This window comes from Theropithecus gelada, chromosome 11 (genome assembly GCF_003255815.1).
Source record: "Theropithecus gelada isolate Dixy chromosome 11, Tgel_1.0, whole genome shotgun sequence".
Classification (NCBI taxonomy): Eukaryota; Metazoa; Chordata; class Mammalia; order Primates; family Cercopithecidae; genus Theropithecus; species Theropithecus gelada.
The window spans coordinates 102,796,854-102,813,210 of NC_037679.1; the positions used below are offsets into that span (position 1 = coordinate 102,796,854).

Genomic DNA, 16,357 nt, shown 5'->3' on the forward strand with positions numbered 1-16,357 from the left:
ATAAATATAAAAGCGAATATTTATTATTGAAAGCAGGATCTCGAAGAGATATTTGCACACCCGTCTTGAGAGCAGCATAGTTCACAGTAGCCGAAAGGAGGACACCACCCCGATGTCCATCGATAGAGGAATAGATGCACAAAATGAGGTCTATCCACACAATGGAATATTAATCAGCCTTAAAAAGGAGGGAAACTCTGACACACGCTGCACCGTGGCTGAACCTTTTGGACATTGTGCTAAGTGAAATAAGCCAGTCATGGAAGGACAACTGTGTGATGATTCCACTTCTGTGAGGTCCCTATAGCCGTCAACATCAGAGACACAGAGAGCAGAGTGGCGGCCACCAGCGGCTGGGGGAGAAGGGAAGGGGAGCTAGTGTTTAATGGGTTCAGAGTTTCAGCTTTACAAGATGAAAGAATTATAGAGATAGATGGTGGTGATGGTGGAACAACATTATGAATGTATTTAATTACACTAAATCGTACACTTAAAAAAATGATTAAGACGGCACATTATATGTTATGTGTATTTGGCCACAATAAAAAAGTTGAAAAAAAGTGAATATTTATTTAGTTTTAAAAATCAATTCCAAATTACAAATTTTAAGAGGCTGGTGAATGCCACCAAATTCACAAAACCTAGAGAAGTTACGTTCTTTTTATGTATTGACTGCCCAATGTACCTCTGTATTATTTTTTCTAAATGTGTTTGATTTGTAATCCTCGAAACATGTACAAAATTTATGTGAAATTAAGACATTCATAGGAATCATTCAGATGCCTTTAAAAAATACATTGTATTCAGCCACAAAACTGTGCCACCAGATTACTCTGATACTACAACATAGACTTATTGATGAATCTGTGTAGGAGTTCTGTCATCAGAACACTTGCTTCTGCAAGCATTTCTCTGCGTTGGTGGCAATTTTGTGTACCATTTTGCTGGAACCACCAGATTTTGTGAAGACGTGGTGCACCAGTTACACTAAGAAAACAATCCGAGACAGGGACTGCATAAAATCTATGACTTCACCCCCAGAGGACCCATGTGGTACTACTACGGGTTTGGGCTCACAACACAAGAATTTTGATCAATTCTAATTTGTGTAATTCTCATCAGAACACAAAGCAATGTACGGTGTAATTATATTCTCTCAATATCAACTATTTTCCTAACGGGAGAGAACTTCTGTTCCGGCCCGGCCTTGGTGAGAACCAGATCCTCCACTAACAATGTTACCTGTGTGGCTTTTTGCAGATTTTCTGCAGATGAGCTCCTGACGGTTATTTTGCCCTCCCCACGACACATGGCCAGGCTGAGAGGGGCGGGGTGCGCTCACATTGCCGCCCAGCCTCTCTTGCTGCATCTGCTGGGATGTCCTGTGGGACGAGTGTTCCTGGAAGCCCGTCCTACACTCAGCTGGAGGTGACTTCTCTATACAAAGGAGTCGTTGTGAGCCACATCAGCATATCCCTCTAAGCCCAGATTAGATGTTTCCCCGGCTCACTTTCCTCTTAACTGGATCCCCCAAGTGCCCTCAGCCACCCAAACATCATCCAACTAAGGGCCCATCAGACGGAAGAGAAGCTGGGATGGAAAGAGACAGACGTCTCAACTGGTTATGGTTAAACTATCTCACTTCTGCATAGTTTACAAAAACGTTTGGCCACAGGAACACATTGCTAGGGCCTCTCCGGGAAAGGGTGGAGTCTGTGGACTCAGGGGCCCTGAAGCTTCATCAGTTGCACAGCAAACACGTCCCCAGCCCTGCCCACGAGCAGCTGAGATGTGGAGGTGTGGGTCCACTGACTTCACCTATGACCTATGACCCGCACTGACTTCACCTATGACCTATGACCTGCACTGACTTCACCTATGACCTATGACCTGCACTGACTTCACCTATGACCTATGACCTGGCCCAAAGGCCCCAGGCCTGGAAACACCAGCCAGAGTCCCAGCTCTGCCCCTGGGACTCCCCGGGCCTCAAGAGCCTCTGCCCAGCAGGGATGAGGACACGCCCCCACCTCAGGGTCAGCAGGAGATTTGTGGGTCCATCAGAGCACTGTGCAAACTCAGCTGCTGTCCTCTGGCCAGAGTCACAGTGAGCCCTCCCTGGGTCCAGAAGGTGGTTCCACAGGAACGGGGCTACCTCTTTAAAGCAGAGGGGTGCACTGCAGCCCTGAGGGAACCAGCTGCAGTCGTGGTAATCTCGGGAGGCAGCTCCCCGCCCCCTGCCACCCCCTCCCTGCTGTCAGGAGAGGATTAGAGGAGAGGCCAGCGGATTAAAGGGGTTCATGTTGCCACAGCCTCTCCCCCAGCCCCTCTCCCGAGGCCTGCTTGCTAGGTGGGGCGACGCTCCTGTGAGCTGCAGCTGTGGGGCAGAGAGAAGCCCTCCCCGCCCAGGACTGAGAGGCTGGAGACCCCAGGCTCGCCGGGGCCCGGAAGACAAAGGCTTGGGGCGTCCCTGGGGCCTAGGAGGCAGGCAGGCAGAGCTCATGGTCTGTGGCTGCTCTGCCCTCCTTCCCCTCCCCAACCCCAGGCCCACCATGCCGGCAACCCCCAACTTCCACGCAAATCTCAGCTCCACCAGCTGCTGGATTCCCCGCCAGCCAATGCCCGTGGCCTGGGCCTTTGTGCAGAAGGCCTCGGCCCTCCTGTGGCTGCTGCTCCTGGGCACCTCCCTGTCCCCTACATGGGGGCAGGCCAAGATTCCTCTGGAAACGTAAGCATCACGTTCAGCCCCACCCCAAAAACCCGTCACCCTTTCCCACTTTCTTCCCGGGCTGGGCCTCCCTCCTCTGCCCACTCCTCCTGCCCCTGCCGTCCCTCTGGGCTCTTCCCCAGTGGCTGCGACTGGCCACTCTCTTGCTGCAAAACCCTTTTCTCCTCCGGCCTCCTCTCTCTCCCCGCAAAAGCTCTGTGAGTTCCGGAGTCCCACCTGCCCCTCCCCAGGAGCAGGATGGCTTTAGGCAGGACTGGTCTTCAGGGCTGCTCTCTTCTTGGCCTGACAAGCAGCTTCTGGGGCACCTGCAGGGCGGGTGCTCCTTCAGGATAATCGCTGAGGTGAGGAGGCCTGGGGGAGCCGGGTTATGTCGTCATCACAGGTCCCCAGAGGATTTGGCAAGAAATGCATATTTTGACATTCCAAAAAGGGGACGCAGTTCTGAACCCACAGAACGTCTCATGCACACAGGAGGTAGCTTGTCCAGGAACTGGGGAAAAAATGGATTTTGGTGGCTGCAGTCTTCCCTTTCTACACCTTTCTGCCTCCTTCCAGCCTTGATTCTATAGCCGGCCATGAAGACCAGCTCCAGGGAAGAACCCGCTATCAGTCACGTGCACCTTGGTGTAAATTTAAATTACTGTGCAACCTCTCCGGGGTGTCTGTATTTTAGGCCCTAGCTCTAGTGGTCCTAGGAAGGAAATTTCCACTACATGGTGGGGGACAGAGCCTTCTAGACTGTAGGTGCTACAGACCCTATCCTGTTTAATCCAGTCGCTTGAGCCCAGCACCATAGCCAGGCCACCAGCAGAGCCACCTGCCAACTGCATGTCTTAGCAGGAGTGGGGACAGCGAGCCCACATGACACACTGTGCATGTGTTTAGCCTTGCTGAGCAGTGGATTAGGCAGCATCGCTTCCCATCAAGCTGCACATCTCTCCTTGTTTCATGCCTGGCATGGAGCTGGGTGCTTCACAAACGACACCGTTAGTTTGCAAAGCCATTCAGCGGGGGCTTATTTTATCCCTGTTTTGCAGCTGAGGGAACAGAGGCCCAGAGAGATCAGGTGACTTCCCCAAGTTCACAAGGCCAGGAAATGAAGGTGCTGGGATTTGAACTCCAGTCAGCCTGGACTGCGCTTCCACCATCACACCCACTGCCAGCCTGTAACGCTATCTGTTGCTGCAGGAGATGTTGAGAACAATTTTCATCCCCAGAACACACACCAGCTGATAGGAGAGGGCCAACTCCAGGAGTGGGCTGAGGGCCAAGTCAGGGTGGCTGGAATCCAGGCCTTCAGGGAGGGGGGCCCCAGCGGCCGTCTATGCGCAAGTCCTGGGTGCTGCCGGAGACCGTAGCCTGCACACAGCCTCATCTGCCTGCCCGGGACTCAGCCCCACCTGTCCTCACTCCCGCCGAACCTCTCTTCTCAGTCTTTCCCTTCCGCCTGCAGGGCTTCCACCTCCGCCCAACTCTGTTTCCACAGGGTCCCCAAAGCCCTCCTCGTGCCCAATCCAGGAGACATTCCTGGCCGTGTCGCCCCAGACCCTGTTGCTTGGAACACACAAGCCCCCCTCTCCTTTATCCCAGTGCCTTGACTTCCATGGCACTGCACTCCTCTGCGTCTCCCTGGGCACAGCTTATCTCTGCTGTCTTCAAGTGCTCCTCCTCTCCTGCCTCCCCATGAGGTTGGGGGTGCTCCCCAACATCTGTCCACGCTCAGAGATCTCATGCTGAACACCCTCCTTGAGAGAGCCCTCCTGCCCTCAGAATTCCAATCCCTACCTTTGTGCTGATGACTCCCGGCCTGTCTCTACCTGTTAGACACATACCCAATGCTTATGGGCAGCTTTTCCTAAACCTCATGTGAGGTTTTAAATTCAGATGTGTGTCTTTCAAGATAAAACACAATTGGTGCCTTCCAGAGTTGTGCAGTGCACAACCTGCCCAATGGCACTTGGTAGCTCTGCAATGGGAACCTCACATTCAACAGAGCCCAAGGTACACACGTCACCTTTCACCTTCCTCAACTTGTTCCCCCGACCTTCCTGATAGTCTTAATTTTATTCAATAACAACACCATCAGGTCAACAGCCCACACTGGAAACCTGGAAGTCATGTTTTACTCCTCCAAGCTCTTCCGTACTCCCTACCTACAATCCCCTTCCAGATCCCTTTGCAGGCTAACCTCTACCAAACTTCTAACCCAGAGCTCAGATCTCCCTCCCCTAGGAAGGCTTCCCTTATACCACTACCTCTCCCCGACCTTCATGGGCACCTTCAGACGTGTACTATGCTACCTGCATGAGAAAACTGTCCCTGCAAAGGTGGGGACTGTGGGGTGGCTCCAGGCTGCCTCATGGCAGGACCCTGATAAACACTGGTTGAGTGGCGACTGCTGTTCTTCAAATGATCTCACAGGCAAACCACTTCCGCTCCATTTGCAGAGGCTCAGACCCAGCCCTGGGTGCCTGCCCCCAGGACCCCAGGAGCCCGGCCCAGATGGTGGGATTGTGGTGCATTTCTGGGGCATGGGCCAGAGGTCGGGGCTCCCCACTAGGCTGCCCATGCAGAGGGCAAGGTGTGGCCTCCTCATGCCCTCCCAGCCTGCCCTGCCCTCAGCCTCAGCAGTGGCAGCTCAGAGCCTTTTCCTCCTGCGTCCTTGCCTCACGCATTCGCTGAGGTTTCAACAGAGGGTTTGGCAGCCCCCAGTGGCCTTGAGTGGAGTGCACTGGAGGGAACAATTCATTGAGAGGCCACAGCTGTGGCCAGGCAGGTCCTCCTTTGTCCTCAGGGTCCTCCGACCGTGGCCTGAGCCTGTCCACTGCCTCTCCCCTCCTTCTCTCCTCTCGGTCCACCACTCTCCAACCAGAGGCCCCGGAGGCTTGGGGTGAGGCTCAGTCCTGGGCTCGTCAGCCCTGCCTCATGACCCTCAGCAGGACGCTCACACACAGCAGTGCAGCCGCTGGAGCCGGAGGGTTCTCCGCGTCTCCTGCCCAGGCCGCGGCTGTAGCTTTAGGGACGGGAGGAGGGACAGGTGCTCTTGTGTGTGTTTCTGGGCATATGTCACATGTGTGTATGCATATGCGTGTGTGTGTATGGGCATGCATGTGGGTGTATGTGTGTGTGCATTTCTTATGCATCATGTGTCTGTGTGTTTGAGTGTGCATGCGTCAGCTGGTGTCTGTGTGTAGACACTTGCTTTCTATGTGTGTGAATCCATATGTCTATGCGTGTGTTTCTGTATTTGTGCATGTACTTGTGTGTATACACGTGTCCTTTCGTTGCCTGGCAGAGTGAAGCTATGGGCTGACACCTTCGGCGGGGACCTGTACAGCACTCTGACCAAATACTCGGGCTCCCTCTTGCTGCAGAAGGTCAGTCGCCCCCTTCCAGAGAGCCCACCGGGTGGCAGAGGGCAGTCAGCCATCAAAGCCCCCAGATGCCAGTGCTGTGAGGGGCCTTGGGCCTCCCATCAAATCGGCTTATTTCAGACGGGGACACTGAGGCCTGGGGAGGTGAACGATTTGCTCAACTCCCAAAGCAAGGCAGGGGGGGCGGTTTGGGGGCGTGGTCAAGAGCATTGTGCCAGGTCCTCAGGGAGCAGAGGCCAAGGTGGAATTAGACGCAGGAGATGTACTGGGTGGGGGTGGGGTGAAGAATAAAGGGGAGACAGAGGGAGTGGATGGAGTGGGATGCAGGCCTAACACCTGTGATGCTAGCGGAGCCTTGGAGGGCATGTGCAGGGCCCTAGGAGCTGCTTGGGCCATAGAAGGTGGACGGGCTGTGGCCTCTGTGCAGGGAGAGCTCCCATACCTCCAGCTGTCAGTCCCCCAGCCCCCAGCCACGTCCAGCATCCGCCCCCTTCATATGCATTGCTTGCTGTGCAGATTAACGGCTGGCTGGTCTTCTTACCAGGTTATAAACAACTTCACTGTTCTCTAATATTTGTAACCCCCCAGAGCAGTTCCAACGGCAGCTCACCCTCCTCTATTATTACCACTCACTGAGAGCTTCGTAGTCATGACTTCATTCCCACCACCAATTCATGAGGCAGCTTTTCCATATCACAAAGATCCTGAATCCCAGGCTTTTATGCTTGCATGTGACCACATGTCCCTCCTCAACTCCCCTGCCCACAGCCCCCAGGCCTGTCCCTGGTGGAGTAAGAGGAGCCAGGGTGGGCTGCTCCCTGAGCCCCCAGAGGCCACTGTAGCGATGACAGCTAAGACCTCCCCTGCCCCTCACAGCACACTCCTATGCTGCACAGCACCACAACCCGGGCCGAGGAGCAGAGAGCAGTACTGATGTCCGTTTGGGGTAAAAGTATTCTGTAAAATCTATGCGTTCTAGAGCATACACTAAAGCTATGTAAATGTCACATCTTACAAATGAGGAAACTGATTGACTGGCTTGCCTGTGGTCACACGGCCAATAAATTTCAGAGCTGAGTGAATAGACATTTACAATACACACAGTCAATGAGAGCTGGTCTCCCCTGGGCCCAGAGAGAAAACTCAAACCCCACTCCAAGCTTTCCTGGGCTCACTGGCAGTTGTCAGGCGGCTGTGCTCAGTTCCTGGAGCTGCCGGGCTCTGTTGGGACAGTGGGAGTTGAGGTTCACATCCATGTGCACAGGGGCACTTTCACAGCAAGATGCCTCTTTGGGGGCATTGGGGAAAAGTGAACTGATGTCAGGGGTGGTTTCACAAGCCCTGGGAAGCAGCATGGCTCTGCACAAAGGACATGGGCAGGGATGCCTGGGAGCCCTGGCCCCATCAAGGGTCACCTGCTCACTGACCTTGGTCAAGTTCACTGACTTATCTGAGCCTCGGTCTACTCCCCTGTTAAGGGTATAGCTGCGATGCGTCTAGAGCACCTGGAACAGAGACATTTGAAGAGAGGCAGCGATACTATCACTGGGGATGTTGTCCAAGGAGGAGAGGCTAGGCCTCCCCCTAGTTGAGTAAACCAGGCTCCGTGTGCCAGAATGCACCTGTTGAGAGGATGGAGGCCATGCATACACAGGTGCAACCACGCTGGTACAAAACCTCGTGCACCCGTCTCTCCCCCCTTCCCCAAACAGAAGTACAAGGATGTGGAGTCCAGTCTGAAGATCGAGGAGGTGGATGGCTTGGAGCTGGTGAGGAAGTTCTCCGAGGACATGGAGAACATGCTGCGGAGGAAAGTCGAGGCCGTCCAGGTACTCCAGGCCTGTGATCTGCAGGGCATTTCTCCCCAGCCCCATGATGCAGGGTGGCAGAGTGACCCTCCCCATGTCATGGCCCTGCATCCTCCCACCCTCGTGAGCCTCTCCTATCTTACAAGATTCCACCTTGTACCTCCATTAGCCAAAGAACCCTTACTCCAGGAGTCCCTGTAAAAGAGGAAATGATAGGAAACAAGAGGAGAGGGGAGGGGCTGGGATCGGAGCTCTGCCCCGAGGTGGCCATGCCCAGCACTGCCAGGTCAGCCTGCAGCCATTGTGGGGAACTCTGAGTCACCAGACCATACCCAGTGACCAGTACAGAGAGCACTGCACAGGGTGAGCACCTAGGAATTGCTTTGGGAATGGATGGACAGATGAACAGAAGGAGGGTGGGAGTCGAGCTAGCTGGAGCCAGCAAAGCCAAGCTCCTCCCTCCTCTATCCTCCTTCTCATCTCTCCTCGTTCCTCCCTTACCCTCATTCAGCCATCAGGACCCACCTTCATGGCTTCCAAGTGCTCTGAGGGCCACCCGGGCAGCAGAGGTACTTACAGGGATGGGCCCTGTGCCCAGGTGACCCTGTTACTGGACATCCACCAAGCCTGGTGCAGCCCAGGAGAAACAGAAGCTGTCCCCTTCTCTGGGATGAAGTGTCTGCACTGAGGCCTATGGGGACCTGGATGGTATAAACCAGTAGATACAGTGTGGTTGGAGAGATACAGTCCTCCACTCCATCCAGTCAAGAATCGAACCATCCAAGACCAGTGCTGTCCCTGAAAGGACTCGTGAGACCAGCCAGGAGAACAAGGAGAGAGGAGATCGGGGGTGGTTGGCTGGGTTGGGAGGCTGAGGCCAGGGCCAAGCAGCAGGGGAAGGGGCAGATAGGGCAGGCGAGCTGCGGCCTCCCCAGTGTGCTGGCTTTACCCCCACCCCCATCACAACCCCCGCTCTGGGAGGAGGCCGAGGTCAGGGTTGCTGGGGCCTTCTTTCCCATGTGTTATAATGAGCAGCATTTCTGCAGGCCTAGGGGCAAGGGATCTTAGCATCAGGAACCAATGAGAAGATGCCTGGGGACTCAAGAGCCTATCTGGGGTCACTGAATCACACACCACAGCAGGAAGGCACCAGCCTCACACACAGCCTGGCACCTGCAGTGACGCCTCCCTCTTTCAATCAGTGAGCGCTGTGTAAACAGCCTCCTTGGGTCAAACACAGACAGGGGGGTATGAAACTCGCCTGACTTCAGGCGTCGGTCCTTGTGTCACTAGAGTGTAGCTGGACAAGCCGCAGACAAAACTCCTCAGACACGGAGTTAAAGAAGGAAGCGGTTTATTTGGCCGGGAGCATCGGCAAGACTCCTGTCTCAAGAGCCGGGCTCCCTGAGTGAGTAATTCCTGTCCCTTTTAAGGGCTCACAACTCTAAGGGGGTCCACATGAGAGGGTCATGATCAATTGAGCAAGCAGAGGGTACGTGACTGGGGGCTGCATGCACCGGTAATCAGAACAGAACAGAACAGGACAGGGATTTTCACAGTGCTTCTCCATACAATGTCTGGAATCTGTAGATAACATAAGCAGTTAGGTCAGGGGTCAATAACTTTAACTACCAGGCCCAAGGCACGGCACTGGGCTGTCTGCCTGTGGATTTCATTTCTGCCTTTTAGTTTTTACTTCTTTCTTTGGAGGCAGAAATTGGGCATAAGACAATATGAGGGGTGGTCTCCTCCCTTAGAGCAGCAAGCAGTCCTGAGACACCCCCAGAGGCTGGGGCTCCAGGCTCCCTGTGCCCTTCCACAGCCTCAGACACCAAAGAAGCACTGCTCTGCAGATTTTCTCTGAGCACCGGTCCCTGCCCCTGCTGTGGGTGGTGTGTGGGGGTTGCAGACCTTCTATGAGGATGCGCATGGGAAGTTTCCTGCAAAGCCTCCCTGAAATGAGTATTTCCCTGTGGAATTTCCTTATCCTAGGATCTGTAAGCTGAGAGTGGGGAGGCAGGAATTATCCTACCCAATTTACAGTTGTATAAGCAGAAGACCAGAGAGGCTTAGTGGCTTGGCCCTGACAAAGCTAGAACAGGATCTTGGGTCCTCTGACTCCCAAAACACTTCCCCCACCCTGACTTACCCTGACACTCTGTGGTGCTGGCCTGCCCTTAAAAAAAAAAAAAAAAAAAAAAATTGTGCCAGGCGCGGTGACTCACCTCTGTAATCCCAGCACTTTGGGAGGCCAATGTGGGCGAATGATGAGGTCAAGAGATCGAGACCATCCTGGCCAACATGGTGCAACCCCATCTCTACTAAAAATACAAAAATTAGCTGGGCATGGTGGCAGGCACCTGTGGTCCTAGCTACTCGGGAGGCTGAGGCAGGAGAACTGCTTGAACCTGGGAGGCGGAGGTTGCAGTGAGCCAAGATCATGCCACAGCACTCCAGCCTGGGTGACAGAGCGAGACTCCATCTCAAAAAAAAAANTTGAAGTGTATAATTTAGTGGTATTAAGTACATCCACAATGTTGTACAACCATCTCCATCATCTAGTTCCAGAACGTTTTCACCACTCCAAGCAGAATCGGAGTACTAAGTAAGCAATCACTCCACTATCCACCTCCTCTTAGCTCCGCAACCACTAATCTCTTTCTGTCTATGGATTTGCCTGTTGTGGGTATTTCACGTAAATGGCATCATACAATATGTGACCATTTGTAGACTTATTTCACTTAGCATAATGTCTCCAGGGTTCATCTGTGTTGTTCCATGCATCAGCAATTCATTCCTTTTTAGGGCTGTATAATATTCCATTGTGTGCATAGCCCACATTTTGTTTATTATTTCATCAAATGACAGACATTTGAGTTGTTTCCATCTTTTGGCTTTGAATACACACACACACACACACACACACACAGAGCACGTATTTTAGTAGACTTTATTTTTTAGAGCCATTTTAGGTTCACAGCAAAATGTAGAAGAAAGTACAGTTTCCATACATCCCCTGTTGCCACAGCCTTCCCCACTATCGACACCCTGCATCCATAGTAGATTGGGTATAATCAGTGAATTTCCATTATCCCAAAGTCCATAGCACGCATTAGGGTTCACTCTCGTACATTCTGTGGGTTTGGAAACATGTGCAATGACATGCATCCGCTATTACAGTATCAGACAAAAGAATTTCACTGCCCTAAAAATCCCCAACCATTGGCAACCACTTATCTTCTCCATCTCCCTAGTCTTGCCTTTTCCAGAATGCCATGTTGTTGGGATCACACAGTACATGGCCTCTTCCAATGGGCTGCTTTCACTTAGCCGTATGCACATGCTTTTTGGCTGTTGTGCATAGTGTGGCTGTGAATATTCGTGCCTGAGTTCTTGTTAGCATCCCTGTTTTCAATTCTTCTGGGCATACACACCCAGGAGTGGAATTGCTGGGTTACCCGGCAACTGTTTCACTCGCTGAAAACCCGCTGGGTTCCTTTTACCCATTCTCCCTACCTCTGTGTTCCCATCCCTCAGAATCTGGTGGAGGCTGCCGAGGAGGCCGACCTGAACCACGAATTCAACGAATCCCTGGTGGTGAGTCCCACTCCTGGCACTGGTGCCAGAGGGCCAGGATCACCTGAGTACCAGATATGGGGGTGGTGGTGTAGGGCGGTGATACACTGATTCCATAGACATTTACTGCTCACCCCACACAGGCACAGCGATGTGCTATCCTCTGGATGGGAACTTGTTCTTGACCTCAAGAAGCTCACAGTGCAAAGAACTCCAGTATAAGGCACATCACAAGTCACTACAGATGGGTGGATGGAGCCTCAGGAGAATGCAGGCTGGAGAAGGGGAGGGCTGCCCCAAAACTCCCGCAGACAGGGCTGCCTGGGGCTGCGCCCAGGGCTCAGGGGGATTTAGGCAGACAGGGCCTGGAAAAGGGGCCTTTGGTCACAGTGGAAAGAAGATACAGAAATAAGAAAACACAAGGTTGGTTGAGGAAACAGTGGGACCTGGGCCCTGTGTGTCCAGAGGCTGGTGACGAAGACAGTGGCCTTGGACAGTTAGATGAGGGGGTCGGGGGAGCCTTGGGTGCCAGCCTAGGAGCCTGGCCTTTCTCAGCAGGGAAAGGCAGGTGCGGAGGGCTTGAGCAGGGCGGGGATGCGGCTGGGAGTGTGCGTGGAAGGCCAGCGCGGGCCGCAGTGTCGTGAGGAGGAGCCGGGTGTGGGGTGCAGGAACCTGGCGTGGCAGTTGGCGTGGGGATGTCTGTGAGGCAGTCCTGGGGGGTGTTCAGGTGTGAACCCGGTCGTGTGGAGGAAATGGGGCCGGGGCTCTGCTGGAGGCAATCCTAGCACACCCTCCAATACCGCGTTGGAGAGGCCGAGGGCAGCTGCGGGACTCGGAACCTGTCTGAGGCCAAGGCTGTAGGCCCCAAGATTCCGCAGGCACCGTTCTGGGGCTCTGGGGCCTTCCTGGCCCGCGAGAAGTGGACGGGCTGATGGGGCTCTTGTCTCTACCTGTCCTTGACTCCGCGGCTGCCTGTCTCCTCTCCGCCTCGGCCGCGTCAACACACCCGCTCCAAGCTGGGGACTGAGGCAGCGGCCAGGACGACGGTCATCACACGTCGGCCTCCTGGATGTTTTTGTCCCGAATCACCCTATCATTGCCCAGCGCGCCGCTGCAGGTGCCTGTGTAGACGCTGATGGCCGCTCCGCCCCGGCCCTCGCGTCCTCTCACCTGCGCCGTTTCTCTTGCTCTCTCTCCGCCTGTCCCCGTGCTCGGGCCGTCTCCGTGGGCCTCACCCGTCCACCCCAGTTCGACTATTACAACTCGGTCCTGATCAATGAGAGGGACGAGAAAGGCAACTTCGTGGAGCTGGGCGCCGAGTTCCTCCTGGAGTCCAATGCGCACTTCAGCAACCTGCCGGTGAACACCTCCATCAGCAGCGTGCAGCTGCCCACAAACGTGTACAACAAAGGTAGCCTAGCACGCTCAGCTCAGGCACACTCACCAGGCACGCCCACCTAGCACACCCACCAGGCACTGACCAAACACACCCACCAGACACAACCACCAGGCACGCCCACCAGACACACCCACCAGGCACACCCACTAAGCACACCCACCAGACACACCCACCAGGCACTTACCAGACACACCCACCAGGCACACCCACCAGGCATGCCCACCAGACACATCAACCAGACACACCCACCAGGCACGCCCACCAGACACACCAGGCACACCCACCAGGCACACTTACCAAACACACCCACCAGGCAAGCCCACCAGGCACACCCACCAAGCACATGCAACAGGCACACCCACCAGACACACCCACCAGACACACCCACCAGGCACTTACCAGACACACCCACCAGGCACACCCACCAGGCATGCCCACCAGACACATCAACCAGACACACCCACCAGGCACGCCCACCAGACACACCAGGCACACCCACCAGGCACACTTACCAAACACACCCACCAGGCAAGCCCACCAGGCACACCCACCAAGCACATGCAACAGGCACACCCACCAGACACACCCACCAGACACACCCACCAGGCACTTACCAGACACACCCACCAGGCACACCCACCAGGCATGCCCACCAGACACACCCACCAGGCAAGCCCACCAGGCACGCCCACCAGACACACCCATCAGATGCACCCACCAGATGCACCCACCAGGCATGCCCACAAGGCACATCCACCAGGCACTCACCAGGCACACCCACCAGGCACTCACCAGACACACCCATCAGGCACACCCACCAGGCACGCTCGCCAGACACACTCACCAGGCATGTCCACCAGGCATGATCACCGTTTTCCTGAGAAGTTCTACAGGATCATGATCATCTATAATCTCACCCTTCAGACCCAGATATTTTAAATGGCGTCTACATGTCTGAAGCCTTGAATGCTGTCTTTGTGGAGAACTTCCAGAGAGACCCAACATTGACCTGGCAATATTTTGGCAGTGCAACTGGATTCTTCAGGATCTATCCAGGTAAGGACATGGAGTTGCATCTCCATGACCTTCTGGGATTCTTCTCTGGAAATAAGACAATAGGGGCATTGAAGATGGACCCTGCCACTCAGGTCCCCAGTGAATGGAGCTGGTCCTCTTATCCCAAAGCATCTCCAAGCCCACACTTTAGTCCTTCTCACTGCATGATATGCACATATTAAAGGGCTGTGGAATGGATGAATGAATGAATGAATGAATGAATGAAACCATCAAACACCATGAAACCAGTCATTGAATGCACACATGAAGCTCCTGTCCCATGAAAAGTACTTTGGGAGATACAAAGAAGGATAAAACAATTCTTTACCTTAAGGACTTTATGTCCCAATTGGAAAAATGAGGCGCACGCGCCAAGAGTGTTCAACAGCAATCCAGAAAATGGCACAGGCCACTCTGTGGCTAGTGGCCAACTTAATAGAGTCCATCAATAAAAATAGAACACACAGAGCACAAAGTTTCCAAGAGTTCTACCTCTTTTTGGTTCCCATTTAAAATAAATTGGCTCTCCATTTCACCCCAACCCATTTTTATAGTTTAGCACACAGTCCAGGAAGTTATCCCACTTTTCTGAAACAGGAAACCAGAAAGGCCCGAAAGGACTCCTCTGTGTCCACAGGCTGGAAAGTCATTCTCTCTCTCGGAGTGCAAAGGGACCTCAGAGCTCCTGCAGTTCCCATAGTTGACATTGTGTTCTGCCAGAATTCACAGCTAGCTATTGCGGCTGTTTCGGTTCTCTGAAGCTTCAATGAATAGAGTTATCCTTCTTCTATGCAGCCCACATGCCCCTTCTGTCTACCCCAGGGTGGAATTCCTGTAAATATTCCTGCCACATCAGGGCTTCCAGAGACGCCAACTTATATGTAAACAACACAGTCCAGATGTGAACTCATCAGTCAGTAGAGAGAGGCAAATAGTGCAAAAAAATAGTGCAATTCTCACTATTTTGAATTGCACTATTTTTATTGTTGTTGAGTTTTATGAGTTATCTATATATTCTAAATGTTGATCCTTTATCAGATATGTGATTTGCAAATAATTTCTCCCATTCTGTGGGCTGCCTTTTTACTCTGTTCATATTGTCTTTTGATGAACAAACTTTTAATTTTTTTCTGAAATCCAATTTGGTTATTTTATCTTTTGTTGCCTATGCCTTTGCTGTCATATCCAAGAAATGACTGCCAACTCTAATGTCATAAAGTGTTTCCCCTATGTTTTCTAACAGGAGTTTTATGGTTTTAGGTCTTACATTTCCATTTTAGTTAATTTTTATATGTGGTATTAGGTAAGAGTTCAACTTCACTTTTTTGCATGTGGATATACAGTTGCCCTAGCACCATTTGTTGAAAAGATTGCCTTTCTTCCATTGAATGGTCTTGGTACTCTTGTCAAAAATCATTTAATCATATATGTGAGGGTTTATTTCTGGGATTTTTATCCTATTTCATTGGTCTATATACCTCTCTTTATGCCAATACCATGCTGTTTTGATTACTGTAGTTTTTCAGTAATTTAAAAATCAGGAAGTGGGCCTCCATAGGTTTTTCTTTCCCCCAAATTGTTTGGGCTATTTGGGGTTTCTTGAGGTTCCATATACATTTTAGAATGAGTTTCTCTTGCTGTTGAGATTTTGATAGGGATTGCACTGAATCAGTAGACCACCTTGGGCAGTACTGACATCTTAACAATATTAAGTATTTCAGTCTATGAATATGGAATGTGTTTTCATTATTCCTATCCTTAATTTCTTTCAGCAATATTTCATAGTTTTCATTGTTCAAGTCTTTCACCTCATTGGTTAAGCTAATTCCTAAATATTTTATTCTTTTTGATGTTATTGTAAATAGGATTTTTAAAAATAATTTCTCAGATTATTCACTGTTAATGTATAGAAATGCAACTGATTTTTGTGTGTTGAGTTTGTCCCCTGATACTTTGCTGAATTTATTTATTAGATCTACGAGTTTTTTGTGGAATGTTTAGGGCATTCTACATATGAGATCATCTGTGAACAGACATAATTTTACTTCTTTCTTTCCAGTTTGAATGCCATTTTATTTCTTTTTTATACCTAATTGCTCTAGCTAAAATTTCCAATACTATATTGAGTAGAAGTGGCAAAAGTGCACATCCTGGTCTTGTTTTTGATAATAAAAAAAAAAGCTTCTAGTCTTTCACCATAGAGTATGATGTTTGAGATGTGGTTTTCCATATATGATTTTTATATCAGTTTTATTCTATTGCTAGATTTTTAATGTTTTTGTCATCAAAGGATGTTTAATTTTGTGAAATGATTTTTATGCATCCATTGGGATGGCCATGGAATTTTTTCCCTTCATTATGTTAATGTGTATATTATATTGATCAATTTTCATATGTTGAACCTTCCTTGCATTCC

At 51.7% G+C, this 16,357-nt stretch overlaps 1 protein-coding gene across 1 annotated transcript in view; it reads left to right on the plus strand.

Annotated features, from left to right (window-relative positions):
- The first annotated feature begins 2,138 nt into the window (after positions 1 to 2,138).
- The window catches only part of CACNA2D4 (calcium voltage-gated channel auxiliary subunit alpha2delta 4), a 133,583-nt gene continuing 119,364 nt past the window's right edge, over positions 2,139 to 16,357 (plus strand). Inside the window, exons 1-6 of the mRNA XM_025401758.1 lie at positions 2,139 to 2,728; positions 6,024 to 6,105; positions 7,815 to 7,931; positions 11,448 to 11,507; positions 12,735 to 12,897; positions 13,810 to 13,941. Of these exons, the coding sequence (XP_025257543.1) occupies positions 2,301 to 2,728; positions 6,024 to 6,105; positions 7,815 to 7,931; positions 11,448 to 11,507; positions 12,735 to 12,897; positions 13,810 to 13,941 (982 nt within the window). The 5' untranslated portion in view covers positions 2,139 to 2,300. The remainder of the gene's footprint in view (positions 2,729 to 6,023; positions 6,106 to 7,814; positions 7,932 to 11,447; positions 11,508 to 12,734; positions 12,898 to 13,809; positions 13,942 to 16,357) is intronic.